This window comes from Xiphophorus hellerii, chromosome 12 (assembly GCF_003331165.1).
Source record: "Xiphophorus hellerii strain 12219 chromosome 12, Xiphophorus_hellerii-4.1, whole genome shotgun sequence".
NCBI lineage: Eukaryota > Metazoa > Chordata > Actinopteri > Cyprinodontiformes > Poeciliidae > Xiphophorus > Xiphophorus hellerii.
Window position 1 is genome coordinate 27,254,265 of NC_045683.1, and position 19,780 is coordinate 27,274,044.

The following is a 19,780-nucleotide window of genomic DNA, read 5'->3' on the forward strand; positions in this document are numbered from 1 at the left end:
GCACTGCTGCGGCTCATAATAAACGACCGCTCGGGAGGTCATTAAGTTTCTGGAACGGTGTGAGGACAAATGCTGGGGAGATAATTAATTCGGTGTCTCCTGTTGTGGCCTGGGAGCTGTAGTCCCACTGTGCATGGCTAATGCAGCATTTGTTGCAAAAGTGGCTTCAGCACAATGTCTGGGGGAAGAAATGGTTGGGGATGCAGAGTGATCTTGTGGTCATGCTGTTGTGCCACAACAATAAACAATTTTAAATTTTAAAAGTTGCACGCATTTTTGATTCATAAAGTGAATTGACTTTGCTGGCCTGGTGTTCCAGGCAACTCAGCCTCACCTGTGAGCCACACCATCCTGAGCTCGGGTGGCCAAATGTGGCTTCAGGAGACACTCAATGGAAGTTAGCAGAGAGGGCAATGAAGGAGGAAGCTGACAGTGATGAAACGCCAGGCAGGGAGGCAAATTAACACTGCATAGGTTGGAGTGTGGGTGTGCACGGACGTGTGTGTAGGTAAGGAGAGGGATGGACAGACAGGTTCAACCTGGGTAATTGAGCGCCTGATTGCCCGTGCTAGGAAATGTGCCCTATGGCCCATTTGGCTCCTTTCATTTTCCCTCTCATTTTCTTCTGGCCTGCCGTCTGCTGAATCCTTTTGTGCCGTGTCACGGTGCAGCAATATAAATACAAACATGGTGGTGTGTACATAGAGGCCTGTCAGGCATCTTCGCTTCCAACGAGATTTTTGCTTATCTTGTCTACAGGAGCTGGGCCGGGCGCTGAGGCAGGAATAACAGTGTGCTGGGTTTTTTTTGTTTTTTTTCTTCCGTGAGTTGCCTTCTTTTGTTCTGCCCATTAAACTTGTTTCAGGAATTGTTCTGTAAGAGGTGATATTTCTATAAGAATATTGTCATCTTCAAAACTTTTTGGTTTCCAACTAGCCCGTATCTGGTGCTTTCCAAAGTATTCATATCACTTCAACCTGCCTGAGCTACGTAATAGACCAAATAGTGAAACCCCTCTACTCCCAAAATTCTATATTACAAGGTTTTTGGAAGGAGTCAGTGTATGATGTGCTGAAACAGTAAATAATAAAGCCACCTGTTTAACGCGATGGAGAGCGTGACTGAAAAGTGCTGGAATCGTCAAGTGGAAGAAACACCGACTGCCTTCGGGAGTTACTTAATTGGCGAATAGAGTCCATCTGTGTGTAATGTAATCTCAGTGAAAATCCAACAGTTCTGCAAAGGCCCCAGAGGTTCATCATAAAGCAAACAGCATCATGAAGACCAGGGAACACAGTAAACAGGCCAGAGGTTAAGTTATAAAACATTGTCCCAACATCTCTGTTCAATCCATTAGCGACGACTGATGCTTGTGTGTACTCTGCAAGAGTTCAGAAGTTGGTTTTTCCTCCTTCGGTTCTGCTTGTTCTCAACACATCATTCAGCTGAAACAGATTTTTTTTTTTTTTTATGTGCTCTGTCTGACAACTATTGTGTAATTGGTCAGAAATTGGAAGCGGGCCTGGTTAATGCAGCATAGGGGAGATGTTATTTCTTCCGCAATTTTTCCGTCATCATCCCAGGAGTTCGGCGCTCGACATAAACTTGGCCGGTGTGAGCTCCGTTCTTGTCCTTGCCACCTCGAGTAAACTAATGTCTTTGTTCTCGCAGTGTATGTACAGAGAGGCCTTTCATCATGTGTTCCCAAATTCTGGCGCTTGCAGTAGATTTTAAAAAGAAAAAAAAAAAGCCGTGGAGAAAGGAGGAAAGTAACAAGACGTTCTGTTTGCAGCTGGTGACACGGCAAACATGTGGAAAAAAGAGCTCTAGTAAAAAATAAAATAAAATTAGACCAAAATGTAACTTTTTGACCTCCAGCATGTTGTGTGTGAACATATCATCCACATAGAGGTGGCAGAAATATGATGGACTGAGTTAAATTAAGATGAACATTTTAAAAATATCCTGTCGTACGAATACTTTTCTCTGGCACTTTATATATGATTAACACCAAACACCTCAGACTTTGTCCAACAGCTTTCTGTCTTATACATAACACTCCAAATGAGTCAGAACTAAATAGCAATTACAGTCTTCACTGACATGAACCTGCAACAAAGCCTGTCGACAAGTTTGTTGTTTTAACGCCAAAGCCGTCGTGATTAAGCTGCCTCAAGGTGTTTAGAAATGTACCATGGAAGGGCAAGGCTGTTCTTCCTTTACCCAGAAATAGAGGAGGGCTGTACCAGGAATCTGCTTGTATTTGGTCTGGGGCTTACCTAATCTCTGACTGCAAGGTTTCTTACTGCTAGGAGATAATTTGCTCTGCTATGTGGAATGCAGGGCATTAAATAGAGCTCCCAGATCAAAGGTAAGACTGAAAGCCTGGGGATCATTTGATATAAAGCAGGGAGGGGCTGATGTGTGCTGGGTTATGGGATGTGGGGGGAGAAACTGGTCTCTCAGCAGTCTTTACTAAATGAGGTTAATTGAGTCTGGGGTAATTGCTGACCTTCGTGTCTGAGTGAAATCACATCCTTAACTGATCAATGCTTTTCATAAATTTTATGCCTCAAGGTCATTCCGCTGATTATTCGGCCCTCCCTCCTCGGCTGGATTGCCTTGCTCCGGTGGCCTATTGTGCAGAAATGAAGCGTGGAGGCGTTTCGCCATTAAAAGAACGCTATTAAGGTTGTCTCCGATATTTCCAAATTAATTAGCCAGCCGTGTTGTTAAGTAAAAGCAACGCGGACATGGAGACTTTTCTCTCCGCTCTTCCACTCCCTCCCTCGGTTTGCCTCCTCGTCTGGCCTCGCCGTGCGCGTCTCACTCACCGCCTCCCCCGCTCTCCCTCGGCGGCTGCGCCGTTGTCTGGAGGATTTATGGAGTGAATAAGTCATCTGTGTTCAGGGGGGGGGAGTTTTTGTGGACTTCTTAAAACAAACAGCAGACGTAATTTGTAATTTGGCATTCCCTAAATCTGGGGAATTATTGTCCGGCATGTGGCGCTTTAGGGATTTAGCGCTGTAATGGTGGGTTTTACTGGCCAAGCTCTCTCCTTAACTCTTTTCTCTCCCCCCCCACGCCCCCTTCCGTGTTCTTTTTTACGCCTGCCGAGGAAACGGGAGGATTTCACAGCTGCTGGGAGCTGAGCTCCGGCTGGGCCCCGTGACCTCCTTCTTTCTTCCCCCGCTCCCCCTCTTCATCCCCCTAGCCTCACTTCGTTTTTCTCCCTCTATCCAGCAGTCTCTTTCCTCGGGGAGCTCTTGTGTGGCTCAGAGGAAGCTGAATCATAAAGCATAGCTAATGAATAGAATAGAGAAGGAAAGCGGAGGCCAGCTGACGGCCCTCCAGAGAGGGGGCCAGGCCCCTGAAGCCCCAGGCTCAAATAGCAGACGGCCCTCGCAAAGGTCAAGCTTCCTGCAGCCCGCTCCGAGGGCTTTTTGGCTTCTTAGGCAATGTGGCTTAAATTCCCTCCCCTCCCACCACCACCCTTTAGTTTTGTTTAATGGTTAAATTTCCCCGCTTCCTTTTGAAAACCGTGCCCTTTGCTCCTCCGTTTCGTCGTCTTTCGGCTTCCCTCCATAAGCATTTCCTGTCCGTCTCATCTTTCTCTTGGTCGGTAATGGCAGTCGGGGTCGCCTCAGCAGAGAGAGTGTGAAGAATTTGTTACACATGACCTCCTCGCACCCCAACCGCAGGCGGCTCGGTGAGCCGGCAGCGCGGCCCCGAGAGAAACCGAGAGAGAGAGAGAGAGAGAGAGAAAAAGTTGTCAACCTGACCAACAGCAACGTGCAGGAAGAAGCTGCCACAAAAAAACAACCACCAGTAGAAACAAGAGCTCTGCTGTGACATGCCCTTTTTTAAGCATCGCCTTTACAAGCCAGCCTTGTAATTGTGGATTGTGTGACTGACTCATGCAGACTTGGCAGGTGCAAAACGCAGCATTAAACTCTTAAATGTTGGTTCGCTGTTACTTGGGATTCAGGTACAATTTAAAAAGAGCTTCTGTTCATCATGGGGTTGGAATGGGAATGAAGAGATGTTCCAAACACAGCTCGTCTGTTCCTGGGAACACACTTTGTCTGTGCCGCACTCCGGATAACCACTTTGGTCTCAACTGTTTTTAGCTGTTACATGGAGTCATAGCCTCACCTAGCTCGTTTTTATTTTATTTTATTTTTTTCTACTTTCGTGACCCCGTGTCACTCTGAGCATGACCCTAAGCCACCTTCTGTGTCCATTTGACAAGCTTCATTTCACTCTGAGCCCATATTTTTCTTTCAGGGCCTGCAGGGCCATGATTCAAGGCTGAGGTTGTGCTGTTTTCGGTGCCGAGGGTTGGTACTGGAGCGTTTAATTTCATCCAAAGCCAACAAAAGAGTCCGTGCTGGAGCCTGGCCGCTCTGGTTTCGGGAGATTGAAAGAGGGCAATGCACAACTAGTCTTTCTCTCCTCTAGAGCCAGATCACTTTGTCTGCTGCAGGAGGAAACGGAAAAGATTTCAGCTGAGAGTTTGTCCTTTTGTTCCGTTTGTGGAGACCAAAGAAATGTTATTAGACTTCCTACACAGTCTCAGGCTCTGACGTATGACTCAAGTGTTTTCAGAATATAGGCATTCAAAAATATTTGTGTTTGAAGACCTTCATCCATGTCCAGTTGTATAAATGATTCAATTTATCAATTAGTCTATTTGTTCCATGTTTCTTTCCGTCTGTCTTTCTGTCTCTTTTTTCTGTATTTCTTTTGTTGTGTCCCTTTTTCTTCCTTTCTTTCTTTCTTTCTTTTTCTTGTCTTTTGATCTTTCTCTATTTCTGTCTTTCTGTATTTCTCTGTCTTTCTTGCAATATTTATTTCTATATTTCTGTCTGTCTCTTCCTTCCTGTTTCTTTTTTCTTTCTGTCCGCTGCATTTGAAATAAACCTCAAAGCGATTTATTAAGGTGCATGTGGGTGTGTGTGTGCGTGGGGGTGGGTGTGTGTGGGCGTGTGGGTGTGTGTGTGTGTGTGTGTGCGCGTGTAATGCTCCACTTGTTCAAGCAAATGTGTTTTACTTCTTTGCACTCAGACATCAACTCTGAATGCCACGCTGCTGGACAGGACGCATTAAGAAACAAAAGGGAAGAAAAACAAAAAGCTAAGCCTGATTAAAAACATAAGATAACGTCATTGTATTATAAAGTGATAAATGAAACGTGCTGACACATCCAGACGTATCTAAAAAAAATAATAACAATGATAAGAAGAGGCCGTAATCGATTCAGTTTAAGGCACTTTCACAAAAATAAAATGATTTTGTCAATTTGTCCTGTCACCCAGTAGTTTCTGTTCACTCTCTCTACTCATTTATGCATCTGTCCTTCTGTTCATTCATCCATTTTAAACATTAATCTGTGAATGTATGTATTGATCCGTCCATTCAACCGTCCATAAATGTGAAAACTTTCAGGAATCTTGAATATTTGCTGCGCATTTGCGGTCTAGTAGAACCCATTGCCGACATGTTGCTACTGCTACTCCTCCTGCGGTAGCTAGCATCTGTCCACTCAGCAAGCAGCTAAAAACAAAACACTCAGTTAAAGAGTTTTGTGCAATAATCATCGAGTGTTTATGTCGAAAATCTGTTCAGTCCATTACTGCCTGCAATCTCTGTGGAGCTTCAACCAAGTGACTCACGACGTCTCCTCGTGGAATATATGCCGCAGAACTCGACAGAAAAATATTTCTTTGTAGTCATCAGCGGATCCTCTCCCCTTTAATGCTTTCCGTTTCTGATTCGACTGTCGAGTTCCTCGGCGGAGGCTTCCCCTGAGCTTTCATATCTCTGTTTTTATGCCCTGTTAATAAAGCAAGTTCATAAGAGAATCAACTTTCTACTCGAGGTCTGTTGTGGTTTGCGAGAGAAGAGACATCCAAACATAGTAGGAAGGAGAAAAAAAAAGTCAAATCTCAGTAAAAGTCGGAATCCGAAGGTCTTGGAAAGAAGAGGATGTCCTCAAAACACTTGTGAAGAACTAACTGGGATGCCAAGGACAGCCATCTGTGTTTACAGAATCATCCGCTTTCTCTCTATGTCTCCCTTGTATGCTCTCAAGATTCGCTGTTCATTCTTTACATATGCTCCCTTTGTGCAGCATGAAATACACGCGTGGCAGTTAAGGACACTCGGGGGCCCTCTGGGTGGAACATATGCCGGGCTCCTGCGGATTTTTTAACGAGTCAGACGAAAGGAGCTGAAGCAAAGGGAAACAATCGCCTGGAAAACGGGGGCTGGTTTTTCTCCCGCTCACACAAGTTGCGTTGCAGCAAATTTGATTTAAGTCGCCAAACTTCATGTGACCATCAAATCGTCCTCAGCTTCCCTCATATTGACCTCAACCAACATCAGGTCTCCTGCTTACCGACTACAATGTCATAGCACCATGAGAGATCCGTTGTTGAAATGAAATTAGATGAATTAGAAATAGAAGTGCATAGTGTTAATTGGTGGAAAAATGTCACTGATTTCCTAGCAGCAGCATGTTTTTTTTTCTCCCCTCCATGTCTTTGTCCTCTGATGCTGCATTGTCAAGCCGACTGCCTTCCTATGTCCTTGACAGCGTTTCTTGTGTGGGGGTTTTCAGGTGGCCCAACACTGCCACCTAATGTTACCTCATCAGGGGAAAGTCAGGCTCCAGAAGCAGCTTCCTGTCCTTGTTCGATCGGGCGACTGCTGCTGATTGACTCTGTGACGCCGTCACCTGCAGATAAATAAATCAGCTTCTGCAGTTGTGGTTCTGGAACAGAAATGCTAGGAGCGCGAATGATAATTTTAATTAGTTTCTTTCAGATTCATGTGATCTCTGAATTTCTGTGTTTCTTTTTTTTTCTTCCCCCTCCAGGTTTCTGATGTAGGATCAGAGAAGCTCTTTTCCCCTACCGCACCCAAAGGTAAGAGCCTCGTCCGTTTTCTCCTCCGCTTTATTCATAAACAGAGCAAAATCTGTGCCCTTTTTTTTAATTTTTATCTTTTTAGTATTATTGCAAATGAGCCCACGGCTCTCTCTGGCTCTCTAATCCTGCAGCTCCCATTCAGATTTAAATGTCGCCAGACATAAGCAAGGTCTGGTGACTACATATGCATGCGTTTTTTTTTTGTTGTTGTTTTTTTTTTCTCCTCCTGGTGCACAGTGGTGTTTCTTGGACGACCCCGCCAAAGGCTTAGCCCTCCTACATATTGGTTCATTAGGGAGGATTTAGAGCCTCCCTGCCACATGCTCCCACAAATGGGTACTTCCCCTCAGGCATTACAAGCTCTCTGACAGCAGGCCTGGATCATAATTGATGCCAAAGGAAAGACAGAAAAAGAGCTTTGTCAGCCCCCAGACAACACGAGCTCTTGTCCGCATTCACATATGCACATATGTGAATTATTAGGCCCTTGTTTTTGTTTTTTTTTTTGTTGTTGTTGCTTTTTTTTCTTTCTTTCTTTTTTTTGTACGCCGTGACCACTTGGGATTCCACATGCTTTTTGTGTGTGTGTGTATTCTGTGACACACATCAACAGGTATTTCTGGCACATGAATATTTACCACATGCAGTGAAGCTCAGCTGGTCAAATCAGGGGGTGAAAGTGTCTGAGCTGCAGATGTGGGTGTGGGGTTTGATGGGCACAGCCGTGACAGATAGCAGCAGCATGGCGGCCGTGTCCCCTCTGGGCAAGAAGCAGGAAGGAGGGCCCTTTAAGACAAGGTGAGGTTGGAATGAGATGGATCCACATTGTGTGAGCTATACGGACAGATGAGGAAGGTTGCACAGGGAGACTCAACAAACACATCAGCATTCATCGGCTTGAATCGAACGTATTGATAAACTGTGTGGTTCAGATGATCCATAACCAACATGAGAGTTGTGAAACAAGCATTTCTAGTAACTTTTATGATATCTTACTTACAGCAAAATTTCCCCTGTGTTTACCAGGTGAAGGAAAGACTCTGTAGTTGGTGCTACAGTGAGCACAGGGCAGAGGATTAAATGGCTGGAATTAAATCCAGACAATCCAATCAAAGTCTCTCTTGATTATCACACAGATCATCCAGATCCTATTTGGGCGATGAAGGCGAAGGGTCCAGAGGAAGAGGTTAGAGAAAGTGAGGTGGCAACAGAATCTTTAAAAAAAAAAGAAAAAAGAACATGAAGGACAACGTTATCACAGTTAAATTGGGATAACTTCCAGTCGGTTCTCATCTCACATTCCAGTCTTGTTTTCTGGAGCTGTAATAGATACTGGGACGCTGTCTGCTTGTGGCCAAGACGGGTTTTTCTGTGTGTGGACATTGTGTGTAATACAGGGAAGCCCACAGGCTGTTTTCCTCTGGTTTGCTGTACAACACTGCATCTACAGTGTGTCCCATTAGCAGCTTGGGGCCCTGAGGGACTGCCGAAAAGGAATGGCTTCTTTCCTTTAATCACCAGGCCTGTGGAGCTGCTAGCTGGTAAAGTCAACAACAGATGCAAACACACACACTCTTACCATAAACATATACAGTACATACTAGATTAATATACATACATAGTGCTGTGAATATGCTTGTGTGATTCACTTGATAGGTGTTTGTTTTGTTTTTATGTTGCTTTTTTTCAGCTGATGTCCTGATTGCCCACAATAGATTCGGGCTGGTATGTGATTCTAATGATTAAGAAAAAAAATGTTACATAAAAATTGAAACCAGTAGTAGACTTACTATTATAGGAACTATCACTATTATTAGCTCCATGTTCCTATTAAAATTCATTTTTTAAACAGTTTTTACTTATTACAAACAGTACAGTTTTAAATAGGAAAATGTACTATTAACTATTAATGAATTACTTGCAGAAAAAGAATGAAATTCAGTGTATCTTAGTAATCTATCCTTGACACAATAATTGTGACTCCATCAACGTTTTTTGATGCGCGTTTCGAAGAATCGTGTTAGGAGAGTGTTGGTGGAATCTATGAAATTGGAAATAACTTACTGAATTTAGCAACAATCGTTATTGCGCTCACTTCAGGTGTTTTTTGGCTTTTCCAAAAAAGAGTTAATGCTCTACAGGGAAGATGGAAACACGTTTTCCGAACATTTACCTGACATGACTGATCAGTCGATTCTTTCCTGTCCTTTCTCTAACGTCTCTGACATGATCAAACATTTACAACTTTCCTGATAGCGACACATTCCTGAAAATTTCTCTCCATTTTTCTGAGATATGTGGTCCATGCTAGCTTTCAAACTCTACTTCCTGTTTATTACAGCCGTGCATAGCATAAAAATTTGACAAAATTAGGCTCGATTCACTCGAAACCATTAGATGGAAACAAAGTTAATGTACTTTTTTCTCCATTTTTGTGACATTCTTCTCAAAATCCACACAACAGTTGAAAACAGGCATAGCTACTAGTTAATAGAGGTGCACCGATTGCATTTGTCTGGCAGGTCGCCGATTAAAGACCTTTTAAAAAGCTTAACCTGCCGATTACGATTTTGGCCAATACCAATTTTTTTTTGTCTGAAATGTTGCTCAATATAGTAAGAAAGTTGTTGAGTTGGCAACAGTGGATCACTATTATTAATTGTAAACGAGTAGACATAACTTGGTGAGCCGGTCTGTCAGTCAAACCTTTCTCTCCGGAGAGCAAAAGAGGACAGTGGTTGATTCTTAGAGCTTTGCCAAGCTAGATAAGATCGGTGGATAAGATCGGCTTCACATGTAAAAATCGGCTGATCTCCCAAAATTAAGAAAATCTACACCGAAAATCGTTGCACCCCTACTAGTTAATAATCAAAAACTCAGAGATATTAGTGTCTGTGGTTGCTGATGAAACGGGACTCCCTTGCTTTCTCTCTCTCATGTTTCATTTTTATCATCTCTCCACTGCTGCTCTTTTGACAACCTGATGATAGCACAGCGTAATAGTATCAGGAATGGCACTGTGCAATTCTCTGTGGACGCTTTTACCCAAGAGCTAGTGCGAGTTCAGTTGAGTGTCTGTGTGTTGGTGGTTACGATGTAGGAAGGTGCATCAGAGGGCAAGCATTATCTAACAGTTATTGGTTTTTGTTTACTTCCTGCCTTAAACCTCCTGCAGATTATCGATTTGCTGGAGGATGGCGTGTTTAAGTAAAGATGCTGCAAAGACTTTTACGCTTCACCGCGAGCTGCTGTTATTGAATCGAAGGTCAGAGTTTAGCGTTGTCACTTGCTCGAAGGCGAATAAAGAGCTAAAAGTAGCTGCCGAACATGCACAGGGCTCCTCCACGGAGCACAGATAAACACTTTTACATGACATTTCACAATGCCAGGCCTTTCCAAGTAGCAGGGAGTTATCACCCAGCTGTCAGCAGCTCGAAATATCTGAGAGGAACTCTTAGGAATCTGCACTGATGATGTTGAATGTTGCATGGGTGGGTCTTAAAACCGCCTTTCGCCAGGCCTGTTGTACTCTCTGAGCATCTATCGTCTTCGCCTGACGGGTAAGCCAACACGGTGTGCTTCCCAACCAGAAATCCCAAGGCATCTTGGGATAGCAAAGGAGGGGCGGGGAGGGGAGGGGGGTAAGATTGGTAGAAAACCCATTTCTGAAGTGGATTTGTGCCCTTGTAATCCTGATTAATTTTGACCCGTTGTGCTCATTTTAAACAGAGCATTACAGTAAGCGTGAACACAGCAAGCTCCGGGGCGAAACTAGGAGCTTAGCGGCTTTGGGAGGCTTAGCTGCAGATGGCATTTTAAGCCGGACTTAATAAATTGTTTCCATTAAACTTACCGGCCCACACATACTGGATTAGGCCAGTGGAACAAAAGAAAGAGGAGAGTGTGCGGAGTCGGAGGCAGAGGGAAAAGAGAGCGCACACATCTGCCGCCGTTCGCGTCTGACACCGTTAGTGTTTCTCGGAGGCCAGATAGGAGGTGAAGTCGAGGTTACCGCGGCGTTGGGGGAAATCGCAGCTTTTAAAAGACATGACTTCAAAGTTCACTCGCTCAGGATCTTGTGGCTCATTTGGGGATGTCGAACAAATTAGCCTAATTGACATCGAAGTAAACAAACTGGGGGGTAAAAAAAAAAAAGTGCATAAAACCATTTAGCTTGGCGGTGGATTTAGGGCTAATCCCCTAACTCTTGTTTATATGTAAACACATTACCAGCACTGTAGCTTAAGGATTTAGTTTCTGCCTGTATAGTTTTTTGTTTTTTTTTCATTATTATTATTTGGACCATTTCTTGCACAGATATCCAAATTATTTTGTGTCCAAATGGTTTTCTTTATGATAAAAACCCCTCCTCTCCTCCACTGTCAGCCCGCTTCCACTGTACCTCCATCCCCCCATCGGTTCATGGCTCGCTCCCTAAGCTCTCATGATGTGCTAGACAATCTAGGGTCCCTGTGTCGAATCGCTAAACAACCACCCTGTCTGTAGGCCTTTTCTCTCAATGGGTTCTGAGTGGCCTTTGTTCCACCGCCGCTGTTTGCTGCATGTCAATAAAAGGACCGGGGTCCCCTCCTCTGCTATTACTCTGACCGGGGCCGGCGGTGCAGAGGTCGCACTCGGCTGTGGGAAGCCCGCGTTAAAACGAATCGCAGCATCACCTGAGCGGCAGAGAAGGGAGGAAGGATGGTGATTGCCGAGGGTACGGTAAGGTCAGGGATACAGGGAGGGGGACTGAGGAGCAGCCCAGACATATAGCGCCAGACGGGGAGAACATGTTTGTATTCGGCTGAGCGGCTCTCCTCTGGCCGGGTCAGCATAATGTATCACTAACCTCTGTGGCCGGCTCTGCCGCTCGTAGCCTCTCGCCTATTAAATAATGAATGTAGGCTGGCCCTCTGACCGACTAATCAGCTTCTCGACTCCGCTAAGTCAGGATTGAGTGCTGGTAGCCAGGAGAGGGTGGCTGGCTTTTAGGCACGCCCTGTAGCTGGAGATTGGATGTGACACTGGAAAAACATACAGGGCTCCACGCAGCTTGATTAGCATCACAGGTGTGAAATAAAAACCTGATGAAAGTCAACTGAGTTTATGTTGGACAGAAAATAGTTTGTAAGACCAATACTTTGTTCAACTACCTCTCCACAAGACTGCAGATTTCAATATATGATGTCAATGTATGTTGGACCTAATTTTGCTTTATGAAAGATAAGCTACCAAACAAAGTGACACTGATTTGAGATTTGTGGCCAATGTATGATTTCAGGTCTTTTAGAGCTTTGACCTACCAATACCGATTTTAGCTGCCTCAAATTCCTGTTTGAAAATTATAATTCAGAGGAACAAAAATGTTTTTTGGCCTTTCTACTTTAAAGACTCGTTATATATATATCAAAGCAGAAGCACCATTCCGCTGAGTGCAAGAGAGTAGTTGTAAAACTGGGTTTTGCTCAGTTGAAGCAAAGTGATGTATTAAAATTAACTTTCTTAAGAGTCTTATAATAGAAATGAGTGTTGTTAGGTCTGTTTCACAAAGTGTAAACATTAGTTCATGTTAGTCTTCGGTAGAAGACGCATTTTACCTTAAATCTTAAGATTTCCAAAAGGCTGCCAACATTTGCAAATTCAGAATGTTCCAAAAGCCTGACCTGCCGATTCCGATTCTCACCAGTACCGATTAGTTTTGCCTGAAAAGTCGCTCAGTTGGCACCAGTGGGGTGACTATTGTTAACATTGAACTTGCGGACGTTACCAGTCAGTCAGTACTCTCTCACGGCAGAGCACAATGGGACAGCGGCTGATTTTCAGACCTTTGGGAAAGTAGAGAAGATTGGTTTCTCGTAATCTCCCAAGATTAAGAAAATCTGGACAGATTTTTTTCCCTAATACAAATATTAACATCCTGTGGCAGGTGGCCCTAGCAAAACTGCAAAAGTACAAAATAGGTAGGGATCAAAACGACCCACACCTGTGGAAACTCTGTGTTGTAGCAGCCTGAGTGAACAACCAACATTCCTCTGTAGAAAACGCAGCCTTCGTTCTTTCTCAGTGTCGCTGAAAATGACAAACCTGAAGTCCTTCACCTGTCGTACCAACCTCCACCACTCAGTCTTGTAGTTAGACCAATCCAGGAAATTAGTTTTATTTACCGTTAGAGTAAACTCATCCAGTTTCTATAAGGAGAATTTCTCATCATTCTTTGATGTAGAATGATAAGAATTAAAGAAATACAACATTAAAAGGATACAGAATTGCTACAGAGGGCAAAAGGTTTGGTTAGATAAATATTCAGGAGGGATTCGGTGAACAAAAGCATAACTTCTTCTCCGTTAATCTTTAGTATATTACTGATCACAGCCACAAGACCGCTTGTGAGCACAGGGATTCGTTTTTTGAAGAAAAAGCCCGATATTAAGCTCCCATTTATTGATAGCGCTAATGCTGTTTGTGCAGCCATCTCGTCGGAGAGATGAAAATAAATAGGGGGGGGAGCTCAGCTGAGATAAGACACGTGTTTAATTATTAATTGAGCCATTACTGACAGAGATTGGCTTTTTTGATTTAAAGCAGGAAGGTCCGCTTCAGGGACAGAAAAAGCAATTACAGGACTCCCAGCTCTTACTGCAGATGCCCATCGTTCAGCGTGCGCAACAAAAGGAGGAGGAGAGGAGGGACACAAACGGCTCCAGCCCACATAAATTCTCTTCTGTCTTGTGACATTCTGTTGTCCAATAAATAATTTTCATTGTTCCTCAATATTTATAGCTTTTAAAATTAAAATGGTCTTGTCTTGTAGTATTTATGTAGTGTGGCAGACGGTTAAGGGGGATGAAGGCAGCCTGTGGCCTGGCATCCTAAAAAAAAAAAAAGCCGACTACAGAGAATTGTGTTTGTTTGGTAAGATTCAGACAGTGATGTCAAGGCTTTTACACGCCGCCTGTTTTCAAAGGCTTGTTCGGCTTTTCGATGCGCCGCTATTATCTGGCTTGTAAAATCACTGCTGATCTTCCACACTATTCCCCAGTGCCACTCCTCGGCTCCTTTAGTGCATTATTGTGTCCATTAGAAACATGCTTGGTATGTGCAAAGAGCCTAGGGTGCATCAAATATTAACTTACTCCCTTTAGAACATTTGTTCGCTGCTGATTGAGTTTCATTGTTGAAACCAGAGGCCCGTTTGATGATCAATGCGTTCCTCTCCCCCTCTCTCGCGGGTGTTCGTCGTTACGAGTCGGGACGCTCGGCTTCTGTCAGTCAGCGGCGTGCCTGGCAGCTGCTGTGGCAGAAAGCGGGAGTCGCGTCAAAAGTGCTGCGTGTCCGGGGCTCGTCGTGTGGCTGTGTAATCATTGACCGACTATGGATTCAGCTTTAGCCGCGAAGAGAGAGCAATTACACGATCACTAGAGGCTGCGAGGGACTTTTGGAACAGATTGTCGGGGTCGCGACCAGCCTTTTGGAGGGCGCGAGTTTACAGAGTGAATCGGATCATGTTTTTGCTCACTTTTCAAGCACGTCCCTTCAAATTAAGAGTTTGCACTTTATCTTTTCCATTTTTGCCATTATTGTTCCTCGATTCTCCAGCACTTCCACTATCGTTACACTGATGCTTAGTAGAAACATATGTTGTTTTTGGTAAAGAATGGTCCAACACCGCCTTTTCTTGGATCTGATGCTGTAGCGTGTTCAATTTGATCACTCGGCTTGGCTGAATGTTTGGTTTTGTCAAGGGTTTTAATTTCACAACTCTGAGACACTGTATACACAAATGTGCGTTGCTGCTACTGAATTTACTGCTTAGTGCTACTTACTCAAAATGCTATTCAAATGTTGTAGGCCTCCTTAAGCCTACAACAGGTGAGTGTTGATATTAATTGTATCTATTGACTGTATCCTTAGGGACTACAGATGAAAACTAGCCTTTATGGCTAACTGACATATTATGTGACTTGCATTGTCCCTTTTGAAATAAATAAATAAACAGCCACCATGAGCCAAGGGAGGATGGCATATTCTCATGCCACATTGTGCAGTTGTTCTGTCTGCACTGATGAAGAACCACATTACCAGATGAAAGTTGCTCAACTTAGTTACTGATTTATAATTAGCGGGTCATCTCTACAGCTTTAAAGAGTAATTTCTAGATGTCCAGTAGATCTTTAGATATAGAAACAAATCAAAAAAACATTGTGACATCACGTTAAAAGTTACATCTTGAAGCAGTTCAACGCTTTGAATGCTACACCATTTGTCACGCACTGCATGAAATGGGCAACATTTTACAAACTATCTTCATTTTCTCTAGTTTCGAAAAAAGAAAAAGCTCTGCCTTTATAAGTGCGTAGCCCCTCAAGCAGTACCAGCTGCTGTAGTTCATGAACCAGCTTGCATTATCATCTCACCGCATAACAGGCATTTGGTAAAATAAAATCTAGGTCTGTGTTTTGTTTTGTTGTTTGTTTTTTTTTTCTTATGAGGGAAGAAAATAAAATAACGGCTAACACTGGAGAACAGCAGCTTTCACCACATCTTCTGTCTAATCTTAATCCTCTTCCTCCTCCAATGAAAACACAGCCAGCTACATTGTGGAAGGCTTTCTCATTGTTTACTTATGAGAATACACAACCGGCATCTTATCACTGCTGTCAGGCCTGAAATGTAAAGTGTGACGCCTGTGATCACTTGCAGGTTTTTCACGCTTTTAATCTTTTATTCCCAGCTTTAGTCTGTCTGCCAGCAAGACTGTTTTTCTTCCCCGCCCTGGATTTGTTTGAAGATCCCAGCTCCTTGCTCTGTGCGTTTTAAGCTCATTTATGTCGAGAGGTTCACAGCCAATGTTGTTTGCAGATGAAGCCGCAACGCTCATTGACAAAGCCAGATGGTAGGTGATTGTAGCCAAACACAGTGCTTGGATAATGGACAAATGTTGGCTGGGGGACAGTCGTCAGCCTAGATGGATATTACAAGCGTGCTCGTAATGGATTGGACATTTAGGGAAGCAGTTTAGAGAGGCTTATAAAAGACTGAAAAGACGTCGCCAGGAACAGAGCGGGTATGAAATGCTTTGAATTCCATGACAGACGAGGACATCCAAACATCAGAAGAATGCGCCGGAGTTTCCGCGGCAGGAAGGAGACCATCTTCGTAAACACAGTCCCAAGGAAAACAGATTCATCAAACTCTCAGTTGAAGAGTACGGCATGCGTGATCATATCCTCCAGGTCATAGTTCAGTATGTCTCATCCCACGATATTACCGCAGGTTTGACAAATGAGCGGCTTTGAAAAGTTTCACTTTGGAGACCGGCTATCCATCTCAAACACATGGTGAAAGGCGTAATCTGACACAATTCTAAGAAAGGGCTTGTGTTGGGTTAAGTGTTTCACCTGGAGTGAGCGCCATTAATCCTGCCAGTGCTCAGAACAAAGGGAATAATTCATCCAGACACAGAGGTCTGTAATTTTGGCCGTATCAGCGGTGGTTAGGAAACAGAACATGCACACTGTGGTCTTCTCCAATATTGAAGCGGTCATCTGTTTGGCTGTTGTTTTTGGCTACTAGCGAACTCCCTGCCCTGGGCCCTGGTGCTGGGGCCCCTAATGGCCTTTGACTGACTGTAATACCTCATTCAACAGAGCCCTGGCTCCAGCCTCTGCGGCTGCTAGATTGAAGCTGCTGTGTTGAGGGGTGAGCAGCAGGACTGGGATCTCACTGCTGTTTGCTTTGGAACGAGATTGTTCCAATGTCACACAGACCAGCGAGAGAAGAAGAAAAAAGTGTTCAGAGCACAAACAACAGTCAGAAGCAGGCTAGGGTTGTTGAAAACTATTGTTGAAGTTTGCTCACACCAGCTTGTTCTGACTGATCTAACAGTGAAATGTAATATTCAGAATGAATACTGAAATATTTGTATATTTATAAATGAATTTATAAAGATTTAGAATTTTAATGTGCAGTAATCAGAAAGGTCTGTTTCTAATCTCTGTTTTTTGAAAGCTTCAGCCTTACTATTCAGGTGTTTGTCTTAAACATGAATTAAAGAAGATGTAAAGATGGGATGTAAATAGTTTTTTTTCCACCAAACCTTCCTGTCATGACTGGGCACTGATTATTTATATTAGGAGGCAAGGCAATATCACACTGCAGTGTGAGAGAGCAGTTGCTTTTTAAAATAAAACATAAGGATTATTGACTTATCATTTTAAAACAGCTTTAGTGTCTAATGTCCTATACAAGTAGTTAGCTTGTATATGTCCTACATTAATGGCCACAAGATTGTAAATATGTATAAAGGACAAGCTTTGTATATAACTTTTCTATATACAAACAAGCTATAGCAGTAGCTAAGCAATATCTAACTTGTATTGTTAGGAAGCTTGTACAGTTAGCCTGCTAACCATATAAGCTAACTTGTATGGTTAGCTTTTATAGGTCCTATAAAAGCTATTTAAAAACAAACTGTGCAAGCATAGTTAGCTTGTGTTAGATATACAAGCTAACTTGTACATGTTGGCTTACATAGTTAGCCAATGCTTTTCTGTGCAATTTGACTCGATTCTCATCTCTATTCACATCTCTTGACCTGGATTTATCCCATTGAGGTAAATTTCAACCGGGCCAATCAGCAAACAGAAGGAGGAGTTATGAACGATGGCATTGATTTTCTGTTACGTTTTAGAAATGTAGTCTGCCTGTATAGGGTTGTACTTTGGTAATGGGAGCAGAGGAAGTGAACGAAAGCATTCAGTCTGTGTTGGACACACGTACTAATATTGAGTAATTCAAGTTGGACCAAGAGGAATGTATAAGACATTTTATTGCTGATATGGTGACCTTACTCTCCACAGGGTTCTTTACAGTGCACGCAATTTCGGATAAACTTGATTGAACTGCGACATTACATGCTTTACAAATGTTAGCAATTTGTACAAATCAGATCCAGTCACTTAAAACTTCAACAGAGTCCATGAAGCAACCATTTCTCAATAGCTGAGGGTCCAGACCCTTTAGACAAAGTAAGGTGTAGAATAAGGAGCTGTTTTTTTACCAGGCTACACTAGTTAGCAGCGCTAGCATTATAAAACAGCAATGATGAATGTAGGCCATTAAGTAGAGAACACAGACCCCTACAGTAATTCTGAGATTTCCAAAGGGCTGCCAGCATTTCCTGCATGTTCCATCCTCTCTCTCGCTCTGAATGAAGCGCCTGTCTAAGAAAGTAAGGTTTCCTTTTAAATAGCTCCTTGCATCTCTGTGCTTCCTCTGACTTCATTTTGACCATCTCGCTTTTGCTAAAAGTATATACCTAACTTTCAGTTTCCCTTCTAAAATTTTATACACTTTCTTGTTTTTTAAGTTAGTGCAACACCGTGACAAATTGCCACATTTTGAGATTAAGAAAAAACAGAAATCAATGAGCAGCTATTGCTAGCGCTAATGATACATTTATTGACCCGTCAGCCGTTATGTCCGGGGCAAGTGCTAAAGTGCTCGGGGCATCTTATGTGCTGTATTAGCAGCACCCAATCCTGGCAGCAGGTGCCTGTGTAGCTCGGCTACAGCGGACATGTTTTTCAGGCGCGATGAGCCATCTGGGTCTTGCTACTGTATAGTGCTTAAAACCCTCTCTCAAGTGTGACACTCCCAACACTTGGCTCCGAGCTGCTCGCTTTAATGTAAGAACTGGCTGCTAAAAGGAGGGAAGGGGCCGTAAAATCTCCACGGTTTGATGAGGGTCAGAGTCTCTGTCTCTCTTTGTGGAAACAGTCGAACACATTGGACTGATTTTAAATTCCCTCTAACTACTTTAGCATTGTCATCACCCCTTGCAGTCTGAAGTGTTTTGAGCCGTACAGAGAAATTGTGTTTACTTTAGACTGTTTGATTTTTCTTTTGTGCCACCCAGGCTTGTTTGTCACTTTTTTTGGAACAGGGGGAGGAGGAGGGCTCTTGTTGTTTGCTTTTTCTTTCTTTTTTTTTTCCCCTCCCCGGTGTAGTCTGTTTCATCTTGCTAGCGATTTGTATCGTTACAGAGTCCAATTATGGTCAGTGTACACCGCACACACCCCCTCTGTCCTTACACGCATACTCACATTCACACATTTCCCCAAACTGTCATGCAGCTTTCACACTCCAAACAAATCTTTTCTTCTCTTGCAGCGCTTGGAACGCGATAGTGAAATGTGGCAGCTCTGCAGATGTGAAGGCTGTTGTTAATGTCCCCTGTCCATCGTGCCTTGAGAAAACCAGACTCAGTTTACGTCAGAGACCTCTGTGTGTGTGTGGTAGGAGCAGCCACACGGGTCAGGCCTTGTCTCCAATAGTTTATTTAACACAAATCTTTAGCCAGCCCTCTCCTTATTCCTCTGCAATCCTCCCACCCATGTCTGGGTCACTTTACTACTTTTTTCAGCCTCTCTGTCTCTCATTTAGAATGATGAATGAGTGTCAGTGAAGGACAGCACGTTTGCAAATCCGATACCTCCACTTGTCACCCTTCCTGCAGTGCTGAGGTTAACTGCAGCTGGGAGACGAAAGGCGTTGGCGTGTGTTTTCTAAGTTCTGTTTTTCAAACTGCTTCACTGCAGTCCTCTTAAGTGTGTCATCAGCTCTGAGATGTTAGTTTTCAACACCCCTCGCCCAACCTTCCCCCAAAAGAAAAGAAAAAAACACAGACTTTAGCAACAGTTCCTAAAAAACTTCCCTTTCAAGTACGCTGAGCTCTGATGGGAGAAAAAAAAAGCAACTTGTAGTTCATAAATAATTTTGACATGAAGGGGAAATGATGGTAGATCTGGTCTCGTCATCAGCAGCTGCTGGAAGCCTAATTAAAGCCC

At 43.4% G+C, this 19,780-nt stretch overlaps 1 protein-coding gene across 8 annotated transcripts in view; it reads left to right on the forward strand.

Moving 5' to 3' along the window:
• The window catches only part of fbrsl1 (fibrosin-like 1), a 360,629-nt gene that overhangs the window by 306,535 nt on the left and 34,314 nt on the right, over positions 1-19,780 (forward strand). For all 8 annotated transcript variants that reach the window (XM_032577744.1, XM_032577749.1, XM_032577745.1 and 5 more), the window contains one exon: positions 6,881-6,929. In XM_032577744.1, the coding sequence (XP_032433635.1) occupies positions 6,881-6,929 (49 nt within the window). The remainder of the gene's footprint in view (positions 1-6,880; positions 6,930-19,780) is intronic.